We start from the raw sequence: 26080 nt of genomic DNA on the forward strand, positions 1-26080 counted from the left end.
ATCACATATATCACACTGACTCAGAATTTTATCATATATTTCTGTCCTTAATTATGTTGCAAGTGAATTTAATTCTAGCATTTCTAATCATTTTACTCACCATAGATCATCCTTATATACTTTCAGATGATGAACTTGCTTCATTTAACCCATACAGTCTACTAGAGCAGCTTTACTAACTGTTATCACTCCTTCTCAGAGCGATGGAGAACGTTACCACAGTGAATGAGTTTCTCCTGCTGGAACTGACCTCCACTCAGGAGCTGCAGCCTGTTCTCTTTGTGACCCTCCTGATTATATACATGATTGATCTGTTTGGAAACGGGTCCATATTAGTGGTTGTCATCTTGGAGCCAAGACTCTACTCCCCTATGTATTTTTTCCTGGGAAATCTTTCTTGTCTGGATATCTGCTATTCTTCAGTGACACTGCCCATACTAATGGCAAACCTCCTCTCTGCTCACAAGGCCGTATCTTTCCTGGGCTGCATCACTCAGCTACACTTCTTCCACTTTCTGGGCTGTACTGAGTCCATCTTGCTGGCCATTATGGGTTTTGACCGATTTGTGGCCATCTGCTATCCACTTCGCTACACTCTTATCATGAACCTGAAGATGTGTATTCTCCTGGCAACTGTGGCCTGGATCACCAGTTTCTTTTATGCTCTGATGCATTCTGTCATGACTGCACGTCTGAACTTTTGCCACTCTCTGAAACTGAATCACTTCTTTTGTGATGTGAAGCCCCTCTTAGAGTTGGCTTGTGGTGACATTCGGCTCAATCAGTGGCTCATTTTTATTGTCACTGGCAGCTTAGCTATGGTACCATGCTTCTTCACTTTCCTCTCCTACTTGTATATTATCAGCTTCCTTCTGTTTAAGAACCATACCTGTCGTGTGCTCCACAAGGCTCTGTCCACATGTGCCTCCCATTTAATGGTGGTATCTCTGTTTTATGGAACTGTGGGGCTCACCTACATCGCCCCAACCTCTGCCATCTCTGTAATACAGGAGCGGTATGTGACTGTCATACACACCACTGTCACTTCATTGCTGAATCCATTGATATACACCCTTAGGAATAAGGAAGTGAAGTTGGCTCTGAGCAGAGTATTTGGGAGGAAACTGAAGCTGCCTAAAGAAAATCATTGGCAGCACTAGAAAAAAAATCAAAACTCTATTTTATGTTTATGACATTTATTTCTAATTTTAATACTTTTGATACATTTCTTGAATTTTCTTTTTTTATCAGAAATTTGTTCCATTTGTAACTGTGTTCTTCATGTATATGATTCCAATTACTCTTCATTAGTCATTCATTCAATGGAAATATATTTTTCAGGAAGAAGTGTTCAATTTGCAGAGGATAATATCTTGGAAAAGATCCATGAGTACCTGACATGAGGACATGGATCTTTTTCATTTGAAAAGGTTTGCAAAGATAAGATGAACAAGTTAACGCATATGCCTTTCAGAAGATAAAACACAGAATGAATGAACAAGAATGAGCATGTGCCAGCGGGCACTCTTTTGTAAGATTGGGTCTATGAAATCTTATTTAAGAAATGACATTTGAGCAGAATGCCAAAGGAAGTAGGGAAGTGAGTCATGCAAGTATGTGACAATAAAGCTTTTTATGTAGAAATGACAGAGAATGAAAGAGTATTGGTATAGAGTGTTGTTCCAGTAAGATGTCCCATATGCCTGGAGCTCAGTGAGTAATGAAGCGGGTGGCAGGAGATAAGGGCAGAAAGTTGATGATAGTCATGTCATGGGCATTCTGTTGTCTGGCTGAAGGCTTTCAGCACTAACTCTGGGTGATTAGTATGATATGGGGCATTTGAGTGAAGAATTGACTTGACTTGACTTCTGTGGTGAAAGAATCACAATGTTACTGTGTTGAGAACAGAGAGTAGGGGAGCAAGGATGAAATTAGAATTTCCTTATAATCTTTTGGATGAGAATTTATGGAAGCCTAGACAAGGGTAATAATGGTGGGGATAGGAGAAGCAGTTAGATTCTGGATGTATTTTGAACACTCAACTTTCATTATTTGCTGATAGCTGGTAGGAAGATGAGAGGCATCGAGGATGATCATTAATTTTTATGTACTTATGTTAACACCAAGATATGTCGATAGTGTAGAAAAATCAGGCTATGAACAGAGAAGTGTGTGATAAAGGTTTTGATTTGTTTTTCTCACCATAATATTGTTTTGAATTGAGTTCTCCTTCCTATTAATTGGGCTTCCCTGATAGCTCAGACAGTAAGCAATCTGCCTCCAATGCAGGAGACCCGGATTTGATCCCTGGGTCAGGAAGATCCGCTGGAGAAGGGAATGGCTACCCACTCCAGTATTCTTGCTTGGCGAGTTCCATGGGCAGAGGAGCCTGGTGAGCTATAGTCCATAGGTTTACAAATAGTGGGACACAATTGAAATGACTTAGCAGGGCACACACACAAAATTACCACAAAGGTATAACAGTTTAAGTGTGGTAGTCCACGAGATCTTAGTGATGTAAAAATAATCATTAATGTTAAGATAAAGGAAAAATTCTCAAGTATTTTCTTTTGATTTCTTTTCAGAACACGCCAATACAGGCAGACCTCAGAGATATTGTGGGTTTCCAGACCACCACCATAAAGATGATATAACAATAAAGCAAGTCACATGAATACTTGGTTCCCAGTGTGTGTAAATGTTATATGTACACTCTACTGTAATCTATTAAGTGTACAATAGTATTATGTATGTACATGTATGTACCTTAATTAAAAATACTTTATTGCTAAAAAAATGCTAACTATCATCTGAACTCTTCAGTGAGCTGTAGTAATAGCAACAAAGATCACTGATCACAGGTCACCATAACAAATATAAAGTACTGGAAAATTTTGAAATACTGTGAGAATTACCAGTATGTGACAGGTGATTCAAAGTAGGCAAACGCTGTTGGGAAAATGGAGCTAACAGGCTTGCTTAGTTAGACCTTGTGCCAGGTAGTCACAGACCTTCAAGGTTGTAACAACATTACAATTTTGTAACAACAACAAAAAAACACAGTATCCATGGAGTGCAATAAAATAAAACAATAAATCTAAGTATTCAGTTCAGTTCAGTTAAGTTGCTCAGTCCTGTCCGACTCCTTGCAACCCCATGAATCGCAACGCGCCAGGCCTCCCTGTCCATCACCATCTCCCGGAGTTCACTCAAACTCACGTCCATTGAGTCGGTGATGCCATCCAGCCATCTAATCCTCTGTCGTCCCCTCTTCCTCCTGCCCCCAATCCCTCCCAGCATCAGAGTCTTTTCCAATAAGTCAACTCTTCGCATGAGGTGGCCAAAGTACTGGAGTTTCAGCTTTAGCATCATTCCTTCCAAAGAACACCGAGGGCTGATCTCCTTTACAATGGACTAGTTGGATCTCCTTGCAGTCCAAGGGACTCTCAAGAGTCTTATCCAACACCACAGTTTAAAAGCATCAATTCTTCAGTGCTCAGCTTTTTTCACAGTCCAACTCTCGCATCCATACATGACTGGAAAAACCATAGCCTTGACTAGATGGACCTTTGTTGGCAAAGTAATATCTCTGCGTTTGAATATGCTATCTAGGTTGGTCATAACTTTCCTTCCAAGAGTAAGCGTCTTTTAATTTCATGGCTACAGTCACCATCTGCAGTGATTTTGGAGCCCCCCAAAATGTAGGTATCTCAAGTAGAAAAATGGTGAAAAATGCTGGACTCTGCTTCCTATACTGCCCTCTTCTGGATCTTGGTCCTGGAAATACTCAATGCCTTGTTAGCTCTCTGACTCCTTCAGAAGGATTTTTAATACATTGACCAACCTTTTGTTCCCAACCTGAGGGTTATATAAAATAGTGCAACCTACTGTTGCCAAAAGCATAAGTTTAGCTGTAGCATTTTTTTTTTATTTTTAAAAATTAATTAATTTATTTTAATTGGATGCTACTTACTTTACAATATTGTAGTAGCTTTTACCATGCATTGACATGAATCAGCCAAGGGTGTTCATGTGTCCCCCATCCTGAACCACTCTCCTACCTCCCTCCTCATCCCATTCCTCAGGGTCATCTCAGTACACTGGCCCTGAGTGCCCTGTCTCATGCATCGAACCTGGGCTGTAGCATTTTTGATTCCACTTTTGAAGTCAGGTGATTTCTCCTTTTGTAAAACAGCTGAGATGTGCAGCTCCAGATCTGTTCTCACAGCTTTAGTAACAGACTATTTCCTTCAAATATGCAGAATTATTCTCTACATCACCGCCCCCAACCAGAAATAACTTCTGTCTAATTCGGCTTACTTCTTTTAGTCCACACTGACTGCTCTGCTCTAGGAACCAGACAAGGTCGAGAAAATTTCCTGCTGCTGTCTCGTTCATATCTTAACCTGTGCTACTTACTTTAAAAAGAGAAATCTGGCAGCTTTTTCTTAACTTTGCAGAAATGGACTTCCTTTCTTGACATCTTCCTACTCCTTTCTCTTGCCTCCATTGTTTTCTGAATATTTATTTCTATTTTATTGTTCTGGGATTCAGACTTTTTCTAATATTTGTTTTGAAATAAAGTTTGGATTTATGCTTCTTTTTCTCCTTATTTCTTTCAGAAAAGTTTTTAGAAGATAAGAGAAGAACACTGATTAATCCAACCATATTATTAACACTGTTATTAACACTGATTTAATAACAGCCATATTAGCACTGGATGTTTTATTTGTAGATTTAAATGATTTATATAATAATTTTCATGGCTGAACTTCTGTAAATCTCTTCACCAAGAAAGCTGGCTGAAATTTGTGTGGTAGCAAAATAAATGCAGAATGATTAGAAAAAAATGAATCACTTGATATTATTGTCAATTGATTACAGTGGCTATGATGACATTTTACAGAAAGAGATAAAAAGCAAAACTTTTAAGGTCTTCCCTGGTGGCTCAGAGTAAGAGAATCTGCTTGCCAATGTAGGAGACACAGGTTCAATCCCTGATCCAGGAAAATCCAAATGCTCAGAGCAAGTAATCCCAGGCACGCAAATATTGAGCCTCTGCTCTAAAGCCCAAGAACCACAGCTACTGAATGCAAGTGCTGAAACTAGTGAAGCTCGTGTGTTAGAGCTAGTGCTCTGCAACAAGAGAAGCTGCTGCAGTGAGAAGCCCATGCACCGCATCTAGAGAGCGGGCCCCACTCACTGCAACTAGAGAAAATCTCGTGCAGCAATGAAGACCCAGAGCAGACAAAATAATAAATAAATAAATTTTTAAAAGCAAAACTTTTAGATATTATGCTTTTTAAGATTTCACTCTTTTTTGAACAGTTGCTTCTCTTATTTGTCTAATTGTATGCTATTTAAATTTATGTAATTATGTAATGAAGTTCACATTAACATCATTTAAATACAACAATAAAAACAACAGCAATAATAAAAAATTCCAACATTATCCAGTTATAAGGATTTAATATTATGGAAAATTATAATGGTAATACTATTTTGTGGAAAATGATAATAATGGTATGCTATGCTAAGTCGCTTCAGTCATGTCTGACTCTGTGCAACCCCATAGATGGCAGCCCACCAGGCTTCCCCGTCCCTGGGATTCTCCAGGCAAGAACACTGGAGTGGGTTGCCATTTCCTTCTCCAATGCATGAAAGTGAAAAGTGAAAAGTGAAAGTGAAGTCGCTCAGTCGTGTCCGACTGTTAGCGACCCCATGAACTGCAGCCTACCAGGCTCCTCCATCCATGGGATTTTCCAGGCAAGAGTACTGGAGTGGGGTGCCATTGCCTTCTCTGGATAATAATGGTATTTTTCTTATTTTGCCCCTGTAGACAATTTTACAGTATACCTTAATTACCAGTAAGATACCTAAAGTCCCCAAAGTCTTCATCATTGCTATTTGGGGAAAAGTAATTAGATTCTCAGTATGCTGTGTGTGTGTGTGTGTGTGTGTGTGTGTGTGTGTGTTTTAAAGAAATTATATAAACAGGAGGGTTTATAAAAAAGAGGGTTCCTGGTGTTGGGTATGTGAGTTGGACGAGAACAGAAGAGTCCAGCCACACTTCCAGTTGTTCCAAACATAAGTGGGCACAGATGGTAACACCACAGGAGAAAATTTCACTCCTGTTCACATAATAATATGAGAGAGAGGCTATTATTTCTTTATAAGGTTAACATTTTTCTTCATGACAACTCCTGGTTGAACCTATACCACAGCAAATCAAATTAAACCAAACTGGGTAAGTGGGGCAAAAATAAGTTGTCTTGAAAAAACAAAGAGACTTTCTATGAGTTTTCTGCAAAGGGAAATCAGCTAAGTTAATTCCTCATGAAAGGAGACTAGAAAGATTGATTTAACAATGAACAAATACGTGTTGTGTGTCAGGTACTGTTATAGATGCTCAGAAGACATCATTAAGAGATAATACACTGACTTTGTAAAGATTATATCCAACTAGAGGAGTAGGTAATACACAATAAAGAGAATAAACAAATAAATAAATGATATGGGATTTCAGAAGGTGTTATGTGTCATGGGGAAATGAAAGGAGAGTGAAGGGGGTATGGAGTGTATGAGAGCCCCAGTAGGATGATCAGAGTGGGTCTCATTGAATAAATACCATTTGAGGTAAGATTGAAATGAAGTTAGGGCTTTTGTCAGACAGCTAGTCATGGGGAAGAGCAAAGGGGAACAACAAAGAAGCCAGTGTGACTTGACTGATTGAACTCAGGGGAGAAAGGGAGGAAATTAGGCTGGAAGAGTAAAAAGAAAAAGACATTACAGAGCTTGTAGTCTTTCTTAGAATTTGAGTTTATGGAGAATTTCCTGGTTGTCCAGTGGTTAGAACTCCACACTTTCACGCCAAGTGTCCTGGTTCCATCTCTGGTTGGGGGACTAAGATCACACAAGCTGTGTGGTGTGGCAATGAATAAATAAGTTTGAATTTACAATCTGAGCTGAAGTGTGGTGGGAGGGTTATAAGAAAAAGCATGATGATGGGAGGTGCTTTACAGGTAAGGTTAGAAGCAAGAAGCTATTAATAATAATACTATAACTGTTAATAATAATAACTGAGACATGACATGGACTCACTTGATAGCTAGAGAAGTGAAAATAAGTGGAAGATTCTGTGCATATGCGTTTCATAATTGATCCAACTAGAGTTCAGGGGAATACTGAAGTAAAGGTCTAATGAGATAGGTTGAAGAGAGACAGGAAAGAATAAGAGTGGAGACCATCAATTTAAACATTGTTTGTGAGAAGCTTTGATGTAAAGATCAGAGGAAATGGACAGTGAAGAAAAACAGAGAGAAAGGAAGACTTTTAAATGTTCCTTTGCTGAAGAGAATGTTACATTAGAGAAAGGAAAAATAATTATGGAAGAGAGAATGGCATTGTGGGAGTGCACACCTGATTAAACAAATGGGTATCATTGAAAGGACAAGCAAGAGCTTTGGCTTTAAAAAAGCACAGGTTGGGCAGGGAGAAAGGCTCATGAGGGAGAAGATATCTGTATGATTCACATTGTTATATGACAGAAACTAACACACCATTATAAAGCAATTATCCTCAATTAAAAATAAAAAGAAAGTGCAATCACTTTCTAATAATATAGACACAAATGATAGTGAGTCTGGAAGTTCTTTTCAATTGCTTCAAATTTCTTATAGACAAGGAAGCAAGGTCAGTATTGGACAGTCAATATGGAGAAGAATGTTGGCTGGAGGTTTGAAATGGTTATCCAGGAATGTGTGAGGGTGAATGGACTTGACAGTTGTAAATAATTCCTGAATACATTGTAACTTGATCAAATAGAGGTTGAATTTTAGCTATGGTGTGAATTTCAAATATAGTTGAATTTCAGCAAGTATTTAGCAAAAATCAATATTAGCATTCTGTGAATGTCAATTCAACAAAGAAATCTCTTGCATCATTGATGAATTCCATTAGGGTTTGATATGTTTATGTTAATAACAAAGACAAAAGTGAATCAAGGAAGTTATATGCCTGGATTTCTCTCATTGGTCAGTGATATTAGTTTTCCTAAAGTACAAAACTTTTTGAATACCAGAAGAAATGTTCCTCCATTTTTGCGTTATTCACAATATAATGGCTACAAATATGACACACTTTTAAGTTTAATCTGCATCATTTCCATCACTTTCTTAAGCCTAGACAATCAAAAAACCATAAACCATGCTTATAATTTGTAGAATTTACCAATTCCTTGGCATAAGCACTTCCACCATGACCAACTGCAAGCTGTTAATGTGGTTCACTGAATGTGAATTTGGGAATAAATGAACAGGTCATTTTATGGCATCTCTAACATACAGATACAATAAAAGTGATAAACTCTAAACATGCAGATAATAGGAACATCTAAAATGATTAGGGAGTGATGTTTTGTGTAATTTTGTTGTTGTTTAGTCGCTAAGTTGTGTCTAACTCTTTGTGACCCCACAGACTGCAGCACACCAGGTTTCTCTGTCCTTCACTATTTATCTCCTGGAGTTTGCTCAAATTCATGTCCATTGAGTTGGCGATGCTGTCTAACAATTTCATCTTCTGTCACCTGCTTCTCCTATTGCTTTCAATCTTCCCCAGCATCAGGGTCTTTTCCGTTGAGTTGACTGTTCGCCTCAGGTGGCTAAAGTACTGGAGCTTCAGCTTTAGCATCAGTCCTTTCAATGAAATCCAGGGTTGATTTTCTTTAGGGTCTTGCTGTTTGATCTTGCTGTCCAAGGGACTTTCAAGAGTCATCTCCAGCACTATAATTCAAAAGCAGCAGTTCTTTGGTGCTCAGCATTCTTTATGGTCCAACTCTCACATCCATTATTACTAAAATGTCTGTTAGAGATTAAATCAATTGACATCCCCATCTGTGTGTATTTCACCACCTTCAAGAAAATAAATGTTGCAAACATTTTAATCTTTGTCAAAATAGTATATCATTGAATTTTAATTTGAATTTCCGTTTTGAATATTTGTATATTTTTTCCTGACTAAAAAGTATGTTGTAGTTTTAGTGGCTTCTCTTAGGAGTGCTGGGCTGCCATTTTTCTGTTTCACTACAAATATTTCTTTCAGGTGACGTAATTCTGTTGAGAAATCATGATTATCTATTTTTCTGTTTGTTTCTTATCATACTTTCATGTGCATATAGAAGTTTATCTATTTATTGTTTATATATGAACAAGTTGGATTTGGGGGGCAAGTTATCAGGAGGTTTATATGGCATGGGGGATAGGATATTTTCCCCAGATTCTTGGCTCATTGGTTCCCTCTTCAGTTGCAACATTTTTACTGTCTTTGTGGTAACATACTTTTCTCTTCATCATTATGTGCACACTGACTTGCTTGTTTTCTGGTATTCTGGAAAAATTCACACTCAATGTGAGGCACTCTCTTTCTGAGACTGATAATTTTCTGCTGTTTTCAATACTCTTTTGCTACTAAAACTTCTTAGTACTTTGGGATTTTCTTGCATAAATAACCCTGCTGCTGTGCTGCCCTCTTGTGATGCTGACATCAAATCTGCTGATTTGTATCCCCTCTGCCTACACATCATTTGAAATTTTGGGGTTTACAATTTTTTTTTCTAGTTTCATGAAGGTTTAGATTGTGGAGAACCTACTCTTATTTTTTTTAAGCATATTTAGGACTATTGCTAAATTTCTACTTGTACCAGAAATGAGAAGTGTGCCTATTATGTCCATTTAAAAATATTTAAATTTTTATAAATACATCTGACAAGACTCTTTAGATACACTAATTTTAATGCTACGATGAGGCTAAAACTGAGTCCTGTTCTCTTACTGTGTTCACTAAATATCTGCTTTTATTCTTTATGAGTTGCTTTATAGGTTTAACTCAGCATCCTAAATATGCTTCTTTGTTCTATGTATCACATATATCACACTGACTCAGAATTTATCACAAATTTCTGTCCTTAATTACATTGCAAGTGAATTTAATTCTAGCATTTCTAACCATTTTACTCACCATAGATCATCCTTATATACTTTCAGATGATGAACTTGCTTCATTTAACCCATACAGTCTACTAGAGCAGCTTTACTAACTGTTATCACTCCTTCTCAGAGCGATGGAGAACGTTACCACAGTGAATGAGTTTCTCCTGCTGGAACTGACCTCCACTCAGGAGCTGCAGCCTGTTCTCTTTGTGACCCTCCTGATTATATACATGATCGATCTGTTTGGAAACGGGTCCATATTAGTGGTTGTCATCTTGGAGCCAAGACTCTACTCCCCTATGTATTTTTTCCTGGGAAATCTTTCTTGTCTGGATATCTGCTATTCTTCAGTGACACTGCCCATACTAATGGCAAACCTCCTCTCTGCTCACAAGGCCGTATCTTTCCTGGGCTGCATCACTCAGCTACACTTCTTCCACTTTCTGGGCTGTACTGAGTCCATCTTGCTGGCCATTATGGGTTTTGACCGATTTGTGGCCATCTGCTATCCACTTCGCTACACTCTTATCATGAACCTCAAGGCATGTATTCTCCTGGCAACTGTGGCCTGGATCACCAGTTTCTTTTATGCTCTGATGCATTCTGTCATGACTGCACGTCTGAACTTTTGCCACTCTCTGAAACTGAATCACTTCTTTTGTGATGTGAAGCCCCTCTTAGAGTTGGCTTGTGGTGACATTCGGCTCAATCAGTGGCTCATTTTTATTGTCACTGGCAGCTTATCTATGGCAGCATGCTTTCTCACTTTCCTCTCCTACTTGTATATTATCAGCTTCCTTCTGTTCAAGAACCAGACCTGCCGTGGGCTCCACAAGGCTCTGTCCACATGTGCCTCTCATTTCATGGTCGTATCTCTGTTTTATGGAACTGTGGGGCTCACCTACATCCCCCCTGCCTCTGCCACATCTGTATCACAGGGACGGTATGTGGCTGTCATACACACCACTGTCACTTCATTGCTGAATCCATTGATATACACCCTTAGGAATAAGGAAGTGAAGTTGGCTTTGAAGAGCGTCTTTGGCAGGAAACTGAAGCTGTCTGTCTAAAGAAAATCATTGGCCAAACAGGAATAAATAAAAACTGTGCTTTTTATGACATTCATTTTCTCATATCTAATAAATCTGGTACATTTCTTGAATTCTGTTTTCATTTCAGAAATGGTAGGGAGATGAGAGGCATCAAGGATGATCATTAATTTTTATTTATTTATGTTAACACCAAGAAATATCTATAGTGTAGAATTAGTCTATGAATAGAGCAAGGGTGTGATAAAAGTTTTTATTTGCTTTTTGCATAATAAAATTGGTTTGAATTGAGTTTTCCTTCCTACTAACTAATCCTCTTTATGCATAGAACAATATATTAAAAAAATCATAGATTAGTATGCAGGCTTTACTTTCAAAGACAACTTCATTTGTGACAATTTATTCTCTCTAGGCATGGTTTAATTCAATTTTTCTGGTAATAAGAGCAGTAATAAAAAAAACATAGTTTCACCATTATGGAATTTATACATAACTAAAACAAATCAGATAAGAATATAAACATAAAAGTATGGCAGAAAATGGCAGGTGAAAACGACATTATAGATGTTAATTCGAGGTAAAATCTAGGATGAATAGAGAGCATTTGTCTAAAAGAGAAACTGTGTTATATTTGATCCTTGATAAAATTACCAAAAAGGTATAACAGTCTAAGCGTAGTGGTCCACAAGATACTAGTGATGTAGAAATAATCATTAATGTTAGGATAAATGAAATCTTCTCAAATATTTTCTTGTGACTTCTTTTCAGAATATGCCAGTACAGGCATACCTCAGAGATGCTGCGGGCTTGTTTCCAGCCCTAAAGCAGATGTGGCAATAAAGCAAGTCATGTGAATACTTTTTCCCCACTGCATACGTTCATACCATAGTGTGTAATCTATTAAATGTACAGTAGAATTATGTCTAAAACAAAGTATGTATCTTCATTAAAAACACTTTTCCTCGCCATCATCTGAACCTTCAGTGAGCTGTAGTAATAGCATCAAAGATCACGGATCACAGATAACCATAACGAATATAATAACACTGAAAAAGTTTGAAATACTGTGAGAATTACCAAAATGTGACAGGAGATTCAAAGTGGGCAAATGCTGTTTGGAAAATTGTGCTGACAAGCTTGCTCAGTGCTGGGCTGCCATAGATCTTCAATTTGTTAAAAAAAAAAAAAAAAAAAAAAGCACAGTATCTGTGGACTGCAGTAAACTGAAATACAAAAAATTAAGGTATGCTTGTACCTCAAGGAGAAAAATGGTTTAAAAAAAATGCTGGACCCTCTTTTATGTACTGCCCTCCTCTTCTAGATCTTAGTCCTGCAAGTCCTCACTGCCTGGTCAGCTCTCTGACTCCTTCAGAAGGATTTTTAGTATGTTGACCGACTTTCAGTTCTCCTCTTGAAGGTTTGTGTAAAACTGTTGCCAAAAGTGTAAATTTAGTTGAAGCTTTTTGGATCTGGTTTTTGAAGTGAGGTAATTTCTTTCTTTGTAAAGCAACTGAGGTTTGCAGTTGTAGATCTGTTCTCCTCACAGCTTTAATAACAGACTATTTCCTTCAAATACACAGAGTTTCTCGCTACATCATCACTTCCTTCCTGAAATAATTCTGTCAAATGCGGCTTGCTTCTTTGATTCTTTGAGTCCATGCTGACTACTCCTTGAAACCAAATCAGGTCAAGAAAAATTCCTACTGCTGACTGATTAATAGCTTAGCTTATGCAACTTACTTAACAAAGGGAAATTCAGCAGCTTTTTCTTAGCTTTGCACCAGTGGGCTTCCTTTCTTAACATCTTCTACTCCCTTGTTTTATCTCCATTGTTTTCTAAGCATTTATTTCTATTTTATTGTTCTGGGATTCAGACTTTTCTTAATTTTTTAAAAATAAAATTTGGATTTATTCCTCTATCATTTCTTTTAGGAAAATTTTTAGAAGATAAGAAGGGAACATGGACTTAATCTAACCATGTTAACATTGAATGTTTTACTTGTAGATTTAGATGATATCTAGAATAATCTTCATGGCTGAATTTCTGTGAATCTCTTCACCAAGAAAACTGGCTGAAATTTGTGGGGCAGAAAAATATATGCATAATGACTAGAATAAAAATGTGAAATGCCTAATATTGTCAATTGATTACAGTGGCTATGATGATATTTTATAGAAGAAGATAAAAAGCAAAACTTTTAAATATTATGCTATCTTTTAAGATTTTACTCTGTTGAACAATTGCCTCTATTTCTCTATTATTTTTATCACAATGAACTTGCCCAAATTTCTCAGATAGAAAATAATAGGGAGTTGGAGAGGACATAACCATTGCTTCTATGTGGGAATAAAGATTTATATTGTCAAACAAATGTATTTTGATACTTTAGGTATAAGGAGATAGATGTGGAATAGTGAGAAATAGTGTACTGTGAGAAGATGCAATTTTACGTGACCCTTCTACATTATTTATTATTTGTAAAATTCTCATATAGACATAATTTCACTGTACTATTTTCTATTGTCTTTTCTATTAAAATGACAATCATTTATTAGCTTAGTTGTCGGTTCTGTAGGTTAGAATTCCAGGTGTGTTATGTCTGGGTTTTCTGCTAAGTTTATCAAATGGCTGAAATCAAGCTGTTGGCTGGGCTGCATTCCTTTCTGGAATCCAAGCTCATTCAGGTTGTTAGCCAAATTCCTTACAGTTGTAGAAAGAGATCTTCATTTCCTTGTTGAATGTCAGTTGAAGCTACTGCTGATTTTTAGAGGCTGCCTACACTTCTAACCATGTTTAAGCAAGAGTGGAGAACTTCTCACATTTAAATTCCTCTTCTAATTTAACTCTGACCTTTTCAACTCAGACTTAGGTCCACATGATTATGTCAGACCCACCTGGAAAATCTTCCTATTTTAATGCTAATTAACTTGAGGATATCATTACATCTGTAAAATATATATATTTTGCCATATAATTATGGAAGTAATATCACCTTATGTTCATATGTTCTGCCTATACTCAAAGGGAGGAGATTATACACAGGTTAGGTTTGTTAGGATTTATCTTGGAATTTTGCCTACAAATATACACCCATCTTAAAAGTTGTTATGTGACTCAAATGAGACAAATAGTATAAAAATATAGTCTTTAAAAATTTAAGTTTCTGAAATTACATGCTATTTAAATTTACATAATTATATAATGAAGGTCACTTGAACATCATTTTAAATACAACAATAAAAGCAACAGCAATCATAATAATTTTCAACTATATCCAGCAATAAGGATATAATGTTATGGAAAATTTATAATGGCAGTATTATTTTGTGCAAAATAATAATAGCAGTATTGTTCTTTTAAATTCTGCCACTATAAACAATTTTATGTGTCTGTGCTGAATCACTTCAGTCATGTCCAACTCTTTCCAACCTTATGGACCATAGCCTGCCAGGGTGCTCTGTCCAAGGGATTCTCCAAGCAAGAATACTCGAGTGGGTCACCATGCCCTCCTCCAGGATCTTCCCAACCCAGGGACTGAACCCTGTCTCTTATGGCCCCTGTATTGGCAGGTGGGTTATTTACCTCTAGTGCCACCTGGGGAAGCCCACAAACAATTTTATAATATACCCTAATTACTAGTAAGATATTCAAAGTCTCCAAAGTCTTCATCATTGCTATTTGGGGAAAAGTAATTAGATTTTCACTACACTGTGTATGCTTTTCTAAAGACATTACATAAACAGGAGGAAAGAAGAGGGTTTCTGGTGTTAGGCATGTGAGTTCGAAGAGAGCAGCAGCTTCCTGCCACACTTACGGTGGTTCCAAACATAAGTGGCCAGAGATGGTAACACTGAAGGAGACAATTTCATTCCTGTTCACACGAGAATATGAGGGAGAGGCTAATCCTTCTTTATAAGGGTAACATTTTCCTCCTTGACAACTCCTGGTTGAATCAAGACAGCAAATCAAATTAAACCAAACTGGGTAAGTGGGGCTAACATAAGTTGTCTTGGAAAAACAAAGAGATTTACCTATGAGTCTTCTGCAAAGAGAAATTAACTAAGTTAATTCTTTATGAAAGGAGATCTGGAAGACTGATTTAACAATGAACAAATATGTGTTGTGTGCCAGGGACTGTTCTAGATGCTCAGAATGCATCATTAACAGTCAATACACTGATATTGTAAAACTTATATACAATTTGTGTTAGTCGCTCAGTTGTGTCCAACTCTTTGCAACCCTATGGACTGTAGCCCATCAGGCTCCTCTGTCCAGGGAATTCTCCAGGCAAGAATACTGGAGTGAGTTGCCATTCCCATCTCCAGAGAAGCTTCCTGACTAAGGTGTCAAAGCTGAGTCTCCTGCACTGCAGGAAAATTCTTTACTGACTGAGTCACTAGAAGAGCCCATATCCAACTAGGGGAATAGGCAATCCACAATAAGCAGGATAAATAGATAAATTATATATGGATTTCAGAAGGTGCTATGTGTCATGGGGAAATGAAAGGAGCATGAGAGGGGTTTAGAGTGTAGGAGGGCACCAATAGGATGATCAGAGTGGGTCTCATTAAATAAATGTTATTTGAGGTAAGATTTAAATAAAGTTAAGACTTTTGTCAGATAGCTAGCCATGGAGAAGAGCAAAGGGGAACAGTAAAGAGGCCAGTGTGACTTGACTGAGTGAACAAAGGGGAGAAAGGGGGTAAATTAGGCTGGAAGAGTGAAAAGAAAAAGATTTTACAGAGCTTGTAGTATTTTTTTAAGAATCTGATTTTATAGGGAATTCCCTAGTGGTCCAGTGGTTATGGCTCAGTGCTTTCACTGTGGTGGGCCCTAGTTCTATCCTTAGAGGGGGAAATAAGACTCCCACAAACTGGGAAAAGCAGCAAAAAAAAAATTGAATTTACAATTTGAGCTAGGGTGATTGGAGGGTTATGAGTGGAAGCATGCTGATGGAAGGTGATTTACACATAATTGGGCTTCACTGGTGGCTCAGCCAGTAAAGAATCTGCCTGCAATGCAGGAGACCTGGGTTCAGTCCTTGGGTGGGGAAGATCCCCTGGAGGAGAGCATGGCAACCCACTCCAGTATTCTTGCCTGGAGAATCCCCATGGACAGAGAAGCCTGGTGAGCTACAGTCCATGGTGTCACAAAGAGTTGGACACAACCAAACAACTAAGCACTGCATGCACTGGGCAAGATTAGAAGCATTAAACTATTGAGAATAAGATTATAACTATTAACTGAGACATAGTGAGGACTCGGTAGCTAGAGAAGTGAAAATAAGCAGTAAGATTCTGTGTATAAACATTTCATAATTGATCCAACAGCTAGGAATTGGGGGAACATTGAGATAAAGGTCTAACAAAGTAAGTTCAAGAGATGGCAAAGAATAGGAAATGAGACCATCAGTTTAGTTATTGTTTTTGAGAAGTTTTGATATAAATATCAGGAAAATGGGATGGTAAAGAAAAATAGTGAAAAAGAAAGACAACAAATTTTTATTTTATTTTATTTTTTAACTTTACAATATTGTATTGGTTTTGCCATACATCAACATGAATCTGCACAGGTATACACATGTTCTCCATCCTGAACCCTCCTCCCTCCTCCCTCCCCGTACCATCCCTCTGGGTCATCCCAGTGCACCAGCCCCAAGCATCCAGTATTGTGCATCGAACCTGGACTGGCAACTCGTTTCATATATGATATTATACATGTTTCAATGCCATTCTCCCAAATCATCCCACCCTCTCCCTCTCCCACAGAGTCCAAAAGACTGTGTTAGGAGAAATAATAGCCTGTTCCTTTGCTGAAGAGAATGCTTCATCAGAGAAAGAAAAAAGAATTACAGAGGAGAGAGTACGTGCACACTTGATTAAGTGAGGGGGTGTCATCAAAAACACAAATGAGAAGGTTGGCTTGTGCTTTTGGGAGGTGGGAGTGGGGTTCAGGATGGGGAACACATGTACACTCATGGCTGATTCATGTCAATGTATGCCAAAAACCACTACAATATTAAAAAAAAATTAAAAAAAAAACACAGGTGGGGGTGAGGGGAAGCTCAAAAGGGAGGAGATATATGTATACCTATGGCTGATTCATGTTGTTGTACAGCAGAAAGTGACACAACATTGTAAAGAAATTATCCTCCAATCAAAACTGAATTTTTAAAAAAGCACAGACAGTCACTCTCTAGTAATATAGACACAGATGGGAAAACAGACTTGTACATAGAAGCAAATACATGTGATGCTGAGTCTGGAAGTTCTTTTCAATTGCTTCAAATTTCTCATAGACAAGAAAGCAAGATTAGCATTTGAGAATAAATATAGAGAAAAAGCATAGCTGGAGGTTTGAAATGGTTATCCAGGAGTGTGTGAGAGTGAATGGACTTGAGAGCTGTAAGTAAGTCCTTGAATACAGTCTAACTTGATCAAACAGTAGTTGAATTCAGCTATAGTGCGGCTATAGATTCAAGCATTTAGCAAAAATTAACAATAGTATTCTGTGAACGTCAATTCAACAAAGAAGTCTCTCACATCATTGCTGAATTCTATTAGTGTTTGATATGTTTGTCTATGTTAATAAGTAAGATGAAAGTGAGTCAAGGAAGTTATATGTCTGAATTTCTCTCATTTGTCAGTGACATTAGTTTTACTAAAAGTACAAAACTTTTTGAATGCTGGAAGAAACGTTCCTCCACTTTTTGTGTTATTTACAGTATAATGGCTACAAACATGACACAGTTTTAAGTTTAAACTGCATCACCAACAGGGCTTCCCCAGTGGCTCAGAGAGTATAGACTCTGCCTTTAACACAGAAGACCCGGATCTGCTTCCTGGGTCAGGAAGCTCCCATAGAGAAGAGAATGGCAACCCATCCTGTATTCTTGCCTGGAGAATCCCTTGGACAGAGGAACCTGGTCAAGCTACAGTCCATGGGGTCACAAAGAGCTGGACATGACCGAGCGACTAAGCAGGCAGACGTCATTAACATATTCCCACCACTTTCTTAAGCCTAGACAATCAACAAAACCATGAATCAATCTCATAGTTTGTAGAATTACCAGCTCCTTGGCATAAATACTTCCACTGTGACTAGTTGCAAGCTATCGATATGATTCACTGAACATGAGTTTGGGAATAAAAGATCAGTAGGAAGCCATTTTATGGCATCTCCATCATACACATACAATAAAAGCAATAATCTCTAAAGTAAAGATAATAGGAACATGTAAAATGATGAGGGAGTGATGTCTTGTGTAAGTTACCTCTGTTTTTAACATAATTTACTCAATTGGAAGTTTATGTAATTTCATTTTAAATAATGTTTGTGCTTAATATCTTGCCTACAAAATTTCTGGACATTAACAACAAGCTTTTTTGAACCAGTAATAGCTAGCTCTAGTGCACCTTTGCTGTAGTGATTCCTAGTGGCATAAAGTACAGGATAAACTTTGTACAGTAAATGATAAATAAAATATTAATTCATTCTCCCTTTATAAAGAGTTTTTTTTGTTTGTTTGTTTAGAAAGGCTTTCAACAAGCAGAACTTATTTTTATTAGCTGAATGCCCAAGTCTGAGCATCTTGAACTGTAAGATCTATACGGTAAGATTAATTGTGAATTTCCTCTGTATTTTATGGAACTGCCCTCCCCCTCAAATATATTATCAACCCGTGGTACCACTATGTCTTTTTCTGCTCTCCTAATTCTCTAAGCGTGACCAACTGACTCTACATTCAATCCACAAATGTCAGCCTCCAGAAGTGTGCAAGGCAGCACAGTTTTTTGTTTAATTAATTTTTATTGGAGTATAGTTGCTTTACAATCAGGGCAGCATAGTTGACTGACCCACTGACAATTGTCTTCAATGAGCTTCCAAATTGCTGCAGCCCAGGAAGACAGAGTAGATGGGCCTTTTCTTCCTTTAGTGCACGTGTTTTACTTGAAAATTCAAAACTGTCTGTAGTGTTCATTTTAAAATATTTGACCAACAGATGAAAGGCGGATAATGTTTATGCTGGGTGCTAATGCATACAGTTGATTTGCTGTGGGATTGTGCATTTTTACAGACCCATCTAATATTTTCTTGATAAATAATATCTTTTCCTCTGTGAAACTTTTATTTTCTAGTTTCGTAGCCTGTTTCTGGAGCAATACCTGACTACAGATATCTATGCTTCCTCGTTCTCAATTTCAGAAAGAAAACCAGAGCTGTATTATGAAAGGAGAAAACCAAACGGTTCTATTTGAGTTTATCATCTTGGGATTCTCCAACTTAAATGAGTTAAAATTTTTACTTTTCACTATTTTCCTGGTAGCATATATCTGTACTTTGGGAGGAAATACCTTCGTAATTTTGGTGACCATGATTGATCCACGCCTCCACACTCCCATGTATTTTTTTCTGGAAAACTTAGCTTTTCTTGACATCTGCTACACCACCACCAATGTTCCCCAGATAATGGTACATCTACTATCAGAGAGAAAAAGCATTTCTTATTTGGGTTGCATAGTGCAACTTTTTGCATTTATTTTTTTTGTTGGGTCAGAGTCCCTGCTTCTGGCAGCTATGGCATATGATCGCTACATTGCAATCTGTAAGCCCTTAAGGTATTCGGTTATTATGAACAAGGTCCTGTATAGCCAGTTAGCAACCTCCTGCTGGACTGGTGGTTTCCTCAACTCAGTGGTGCACACAGTACTGACATTCCGTCTGCCCTTCTGTGGCAACAACAAGATTAATTATTTCTTCTGTGACATCCCTCCTTTGCTGATCTTGTCTTGCGGGGACACTTCTGTCAATGAGTTGGCCCTATTATCCATTGGGGTCTTCATTGGTTGGACTCCTTTTTTGTGTATCATACTTTCCTACCTTTATATTATTTCTACCATTTTAAGGATCAGGTCTTCTGAGGGGAGGCAAAAGGCCTTTTCTACCTGTGCTTCCCACTTGATCATTGTCCTTCTCTATTATGGCAGCTCCATCTTCACATATGTACGACCCATATCAGCGTATTCACTGGAGAAGGACAGACTGATCTCAGTATTGTACAGTGTTGTCACCCCCATGTTAAACCCTATTATCTACTCCTTGAGGAATAAGGATATTAAAGAGGCTGCAAAAGTTGTGGGGAGAAAGTAGCAGGCTTCAAGCTCCCTCTCTTTTGCTGTGTAAACTTTTCTAAGAAAACGACATATTACAAAACTGTCCATCTTACTTTTAGAGCTGACTTTTGCAAATTACTCTCAAGCAAAATTAAAAGTCAATGCAAATTTTCACAGCCAGTGATTAGCAAACACTCTTGTTTAAAAAGTCTGTATCAGATCAGATCAGATCAGATCAGTCGCTCAGTTGTGTCTGACTCTTTGCGACCCCATGAATCGCAGCACGCCAGACCTCCCTGTCCATCACCATCTTCTGGAGTTCACTGAGACTCACGTCCATTGAGTCAGTGATGCCACCCAACCATCTCATCCTCTGTCGTCCCCTTCTCCTCTTGCCCCCAATCCCTCCCAGCATCAGAGTCTTTCCCAGTGAGTCAACTCTTCTCATGAGGTGGCCAGAGTACTGGAGTTTCAGCTTTAGCATCATTCCTTCCAAAGAAATCCCAGGGCTGATCTCCTTCAGAATGGACTGGTTGGATCTCCTTGCAGTCCAAGGGACTCTCAAGAGTCTTCTCCAACACCACAGTTCAAAAGCATCAATTCTTCGGCACTCAGCCTTCTTCACAGTCCAACTCTCCCATCCATACATGATCACAGGAAAAACCATAGCCTTGACTAGACGGACCTTTGTTGGCAAAGTAATGTCTCTGCTTTTGAATATGCTATCTAGGTTGGTCATAACTTTCCTTCCAAGGAGTAAGCGTCTTTTAATTTCATGGCTTCAGTCACCATCTGCAGTGATTTTGGAGCCCAGAAAAATAAAGTCTGACACTGTTTCCCCATCTCTTTCCCATGAAGTGATGGGACCGGATGCCATGATCTTCGTTTTCTGAATGTTGAGCTTTAAGCCAACTTTTTCACTCTCCTCTTTCACTTTCATCAAGAGGCTTTTTAGTTCCTCTTCACTTTCTGCCATAAGGGTGGTGTCATCTGCATATCTGAGGTTAATGATATTTCTCCCGGCAATCTTGATTCCAGCTTGTGTTTCTTCCAGTCCAGCGTTTCTCATGATGTACTCTGCATATAAGTTAAATAAACAGGGTGACAATATACAGCCTTGATGTACTCCTTTTCCTATTTGGAACCAGTCTGTTGTTCCATGTCCAATTCTAACTGTTCCTTCCTGACCTGCATACAAATTTCTCAAGAGGCAGATCAAGTGGTCTGTATAAAATATTGCAAATTTTTTTCAGGGATCAGTGAACTAAAAGGACAGGAATCACAAGGCCAACACTGAACAGAGTTGAAAATAAAAAACTGTGAAAGGGACTCCTTGTGAGGATTTCTGATGATCTTAGGAAGTGTTTGAGTTTCTGAACAGCATTTTAACATTCTTGTAAGATTGGAGGGCTAAAATTGGATCTTGAGCTACCTAATTGAAATTTAGCTGGTATCCTCATTTTATCTGGCAAATTTATCAATAACTCACGTGCCTGTGCTATGCTTAGTCACTTATAGGCCTAGTGGCTATCATAGTGGACAATGTATACATAGAACAATTCTGTCTTTGCAGTTATAAACTAAGATAGGCAACTTGTTTTAAGAGATGTTGCAACCAATTGCAAAGTTAAAAAGGTAGTGTGTTAATGATTCACTTATATATTGATCATTGAAACAAACTAAAAAATGTTCTATGAATAAACATGTGTATTTGATTATATGATAGATGAGGCTAGAATAAGCTTGAAAAAAAAGTTGAGTAAGAATAATCTTTTCAATAAAAATACAAAAGGGTTTATGATTCCAGCCTTACAGTTTATACAAAAATCAGTTCTAGAATACTGCATACCTCAATGTATAAAAGAACAGTAAAGCCTTTAGAAAATGATATAGGATGTACTACCATATCACATATGAATTTGTCAGATCCAAACCAGAGAAGAGACCTGAGACTACACAGTCTCCTTGGGAACATTGCGGCCTCTGGTAGGAAGGGCAAGAGTCCCTGCACTCAAAGGCTATGGGCTAGAGAACACCAGGCCTCTTGGGTGGAGACCCTCAGTGCTTCCTGCAGCCTGTAGCCATCCAGCCCAGCCCTTTATGGCTAGGGCTGCTGCTCTGTGGTTAACGATCATGGTGGGTGGGGTTGATCCCGGTTTCCAGGGGACTGTCACTGTTGACACCATATGAGATAAGATGAATAAGTGACAAAGCCAACATTTTACATGTCAAAAGGAAATTAAAATTAAAAATATTAATATATTCCTTTCCACCCCCACCCAAGTCTCTCTTGCTTAGGGATTGATTTTTTTCCCCCCTCTCAATTTTCTTGACTAATACTAAAGCCTCCTATTATGTCTCCCCATTCTTCACCCTATTTTACTAAATCCTATACATTTTGTCTGAATAAACTCAAAGCATATATTTGTTAGAAGTTAATGAAGCAAAGAGAGAGGGAAGGTGCTTTAGATGGTTATGAGCTGTGTATTAGGAAGAAATAAATATCTCTTGTTTCACTAGGTATCAAGTAATCTGTATTTTAGACTTGTTCACGGACTTTCCTTTTTTCTTTCTGTTGACAGTAAATGCTTAGTAAATGCTTGTGATAGTCATTCATACTGTTGCATACACTGTTGCCCATTCACTTTTCATTGCTGTATGGTATTCCCTCACATGGCTAGGCCCACAAACACTTTATTCATTCAATAAACTTAACAAACATCTAAAGGTTGTGTGAAGGTATTATTTTCACAATTTCTAGGTTAATTTTTGAAGAAAAATTTAAAAGGGAGACTTGTTCAACCTGGCATTAAGACATAAACTAAGGCCTACTAATGGAAAGTCAAGTTCCTGGTCCAAAAAGAAAAATATCATGGGATAGAGGTCTTAGATACAGATCCAAGAATTTGTATGGAAACAGTATGTACTAAGTATGGTGCTACAATAAATAATGAAAATTTAGTTATAGTTTGGAAAAATCAGATTATTAAGTGAAGAAAAATAAAATTAGTTTTCTAACTTCCACTTTGTAAAAAGATGAACTTTAAGTGGATCAAGAAGCAAAATTTGAAATTTAAAAATTGTAAAGTTAATATAAAAAAGTTTCAAAGAATATATTTATGAACTAGCAGTGGGAAATTTTAAATAAATCTTAAATTGCACAGCCCATAACCTAAGAAAATATGGATTTTATCATGACAAAATGAATGACTTCTTTTCTATGGAATGATAAAAATTAATGCACAGATGAGCCCTTTCTATAAATTATTTGAAAAAGTTAAATTTATAAATGACCAATGATGTCTTAAATAAGGAATTGCTACAAATGAGGAAAAAAAACAGGAAACTTAATTAAGAATATGTGCAAAGAATAAGCATAGCAGATTAGTAGGAGAGGAAACCCAAATGATTGACACACAAAAAATCTCCTCATAGTTAGGACATGTTCAAAATTGCTAGTAGTCTGAGTTATTAAAATTAGAATATTGATATTCTTTGTTTTATGAGTCATTATTTACCTATTTCCTTTATTTGTTATGTCCTTTAGCTTCTGGAGTATATTTAAGATAGTTGATTTAAAGTCTTGTCTAGTAAATCCAATATTTGTGCTTTCTCAAGATTGTTTCTGTTCAATTCTTTTTCGCCCCCTGTGGATTGGCAATACTTGTTTCTTTGCATGCTTCATAATTTTTTTTGTTGAAAAGTGGACTTTTTGACTATTATAATGTGCAAGCAATAAAAAATAAAAAAAAAAAAAAAATTAGAATAATAATGAGCCACCACCTCACTCCCATCAGATTGTCAAAAACTAGAAAGCTTGATAACTCCAAGCAATGTGAGGAACACTTGTATGCTTCTATGGATGGTACAGGTATAACTGGGCTAGATGGTAGAATTTTGAAGATCAACCTTGTATAATTTAACTCTACTCTGTGGAAAGTTGGTTTCACTTTGCTCTAACTTTAATTTGCTGTAGAGAAGTCCCCTCTGATTCTGAGGTACTTCCAGGACAGGAAAGAGCTATAAAAATCTTAGCATTATCTTTAGCTTTCCAGAGTGAAAAGCTTTCCAGTGTATCATGATAGAATGGATGATGGAATTATATTCTAAAGTCATGGTGGTTTGATGAACTTAACGACTTGAATATGGCTTAAGTGCTTAACATGGGTAGGAAGGGAGAATTTTAGAAGTGGTAACAGAAGTGGTTTCCGAACATTTTTGTTCCAAACTCAGTTTCATTAAAAAAACAAAAAACAAAACAAACCTCTTGGAACCTACATATCAATACATTACACATCTTGCAGGATGTTAAAATATGTTTCCATTTTAGCTGAGACAAATATATCCAGAAGCAAGGTGCTAGGTCACTAAAGAAGTACATAGTTAGAGAATTGATTCTGTGGCTAAAGAGGATTTCTTTGGTGAGAACTGGGGTGTTAAGTAAGCCTCCCCCAGTCCCAGAAAGGTGCTTCCCCTTAACTTCAGCTGAGAGGAAAAAAGAGAACAAGTTAAAGAGCTCGATTGTACCACTGGAATTGTAGAGTTCAAGGACCAATATACGATAATGTGGTAGAGGAACAAAAAACCAGAAAACGGCTTTTCTTCTAATAATGGGCAAAGGCTGCAAGATGATTCTCATTGGTCAGTTGTAGGCCAAAAGGTAAGAGTCTACCTGGAACAGTTTTGATTTCACATGAGACTTCCAGAAGCAGAATTGCAATGGCAACAGAGGCGCTGGAAGACAAGCAGATGCTTAGGGATTGAGGCAGGAGTTGGAAGGAGCAAGTCTCTGGACCTCAGACGTGTGTCTCTAGGGTCCTTAGAAGAGTCCACAAAACACAGGGACCTTCTGCATCCAGGGAGCATGTCCTTGCCCACTCCAGTTCCTTGCGCTGACTTTCAGGAGTTGAGGATGCTCCTGGCATTCAGGTAGAAGACCCTGTATTCAATAGCACAGACTTTCCAGGGTCAGTTAATATCTGTCACTTCCTTGTGTTCATAAAAGTTGTTCTACACTAGGGTCTACAATTTGAATTGTGATCTCTGCACTTTTGGTGTATTTTTGATCACAGGTGAGTAAGCAGTTTTTAAATTGCTTAGCTGTATAGCTCTACATCTCTTGGAGATACATTTTCTATGCCTTGTTCTTTAGATGAGAGACTACGTAAGTGGGCACGTGGAGTGTAATGAGCTGTGAGATTCCAAAGGAGGGAGAAATTGAACTCTCATCCCATGCTATGAATGGCAGGCTGAGTGTGTGTGCACCGCGGAGCTGCTGCTATTTTAGGTATTTCAGCATCACTCAGAATGGCCCTCTGCTGGCTTACTGATTCTTCATTAATAAAGGACAGAAACATAGGGTCAAAGTCTGACTTACACATCAATTTCTGTTTTATTTATCATTTTATTTCAAGTTTTAAAAATACATTTGTTGAGTAAAATAAGCAGCATGGGTTAGTCTAGTAGTTGGTCTCTTACCACCTCAAAAATAGAAGGAAAGATTGAAAAAGGTGAAGGAAGAGATAAGCAGTGATGGAAAACATGGGTTAGACAATGGGATTTTAGGGTCCCTCTCTTGACAGTGCTGTTTGCATTAGAGAATTCATTTGATTCTGGTAAAGTGAAATACTATAGTATGGGAATTTAACCCTTTATCCAACATATTTGTTCCTTCTACTGAAAATATCCACAGTAGGTCACAGAGGGAAAAGACAGAAATTAAAACAAAAATACAAATAAGCATCCTTTCAAACTTAGAATTCAAATATGTATTTGTATACAGACAAGGGCAATCAATGAAGTTTATTGTTTTGATTAATATACAATACTCTCCTTCATTTTTACTTTTGCTTTTTATTTTATTTTTAAAATATTTATTTATTTGGAAGCACCAGATCTTAGTCGCAGTATACAGGATCTAGACCCCTGACC

The 26080-nt window shown here is 37.6% G+C and overlaps 3 protein-coding genes across 3 annotated transcripts; all 3 read left to right on the forward strand.

The window, feature by feature from the left end:
- Window positions 1-203: 203 nt before the first annotated feature.
- LOC113881471 (olfactory receptor 12D3-like) lies at window positions 204-1160 on the forward strand. The gene has a single exon (XM_027524495.1). It carries the CDS (start codon window positions 204-206, stop codon window positions 1158-1160), a length of 957 nt encoding a protein of 318 aa, XP_027380296.1.
- An 8957-nt stretch (window positions 1161-10117) lies between these two features.
- Window positions 10118-11056, forward strand: LOC113881472 (olfactory receptor 12D3-like). Its single transcript, XM_027524496.1, has one exon. It carries the CDS (start codon window positions 10118-10120, stop codon window positions 11054-11056), a length of 939 nt encoding a protein of 312 aa, XP_027380297.1.
- Window positions 11057-19262: 8206 nt separating this feature from the next.
- LOC113881348 (olfactory receptor 5V1-like) lies at window positions 19263-20186 on the forward strand. Its single transcript, XM_027524314.1, has one exon. The coding sequence runs from the start codon at window positions 19263-19265 to the stop codon at window positions 20184-20186; it is 924 nt and encodes a 307-aa protein (XP_027380115.1).
- The last annotated feature ends 5894 nt before the right edge of the window (window positions 20187-26080 follow it).

Source organism: Bos indicus x Bos taurus, chromosome 23, assembly GCF_003369695.1.
Source record: "Bos indicus x Bos taurus breed Angus x Brahman F1 hybrid chromosome 23, Bos_hybrid_MaternalHap_v2.0, whole genome shotgun sequence".
NCBI classification, from domain to species: Eukaryota; Metazoa; Chordata; class Mammalia; order Artiodactyla; family Bovidae; genus Bos; species Bos indicus x Bos taurus.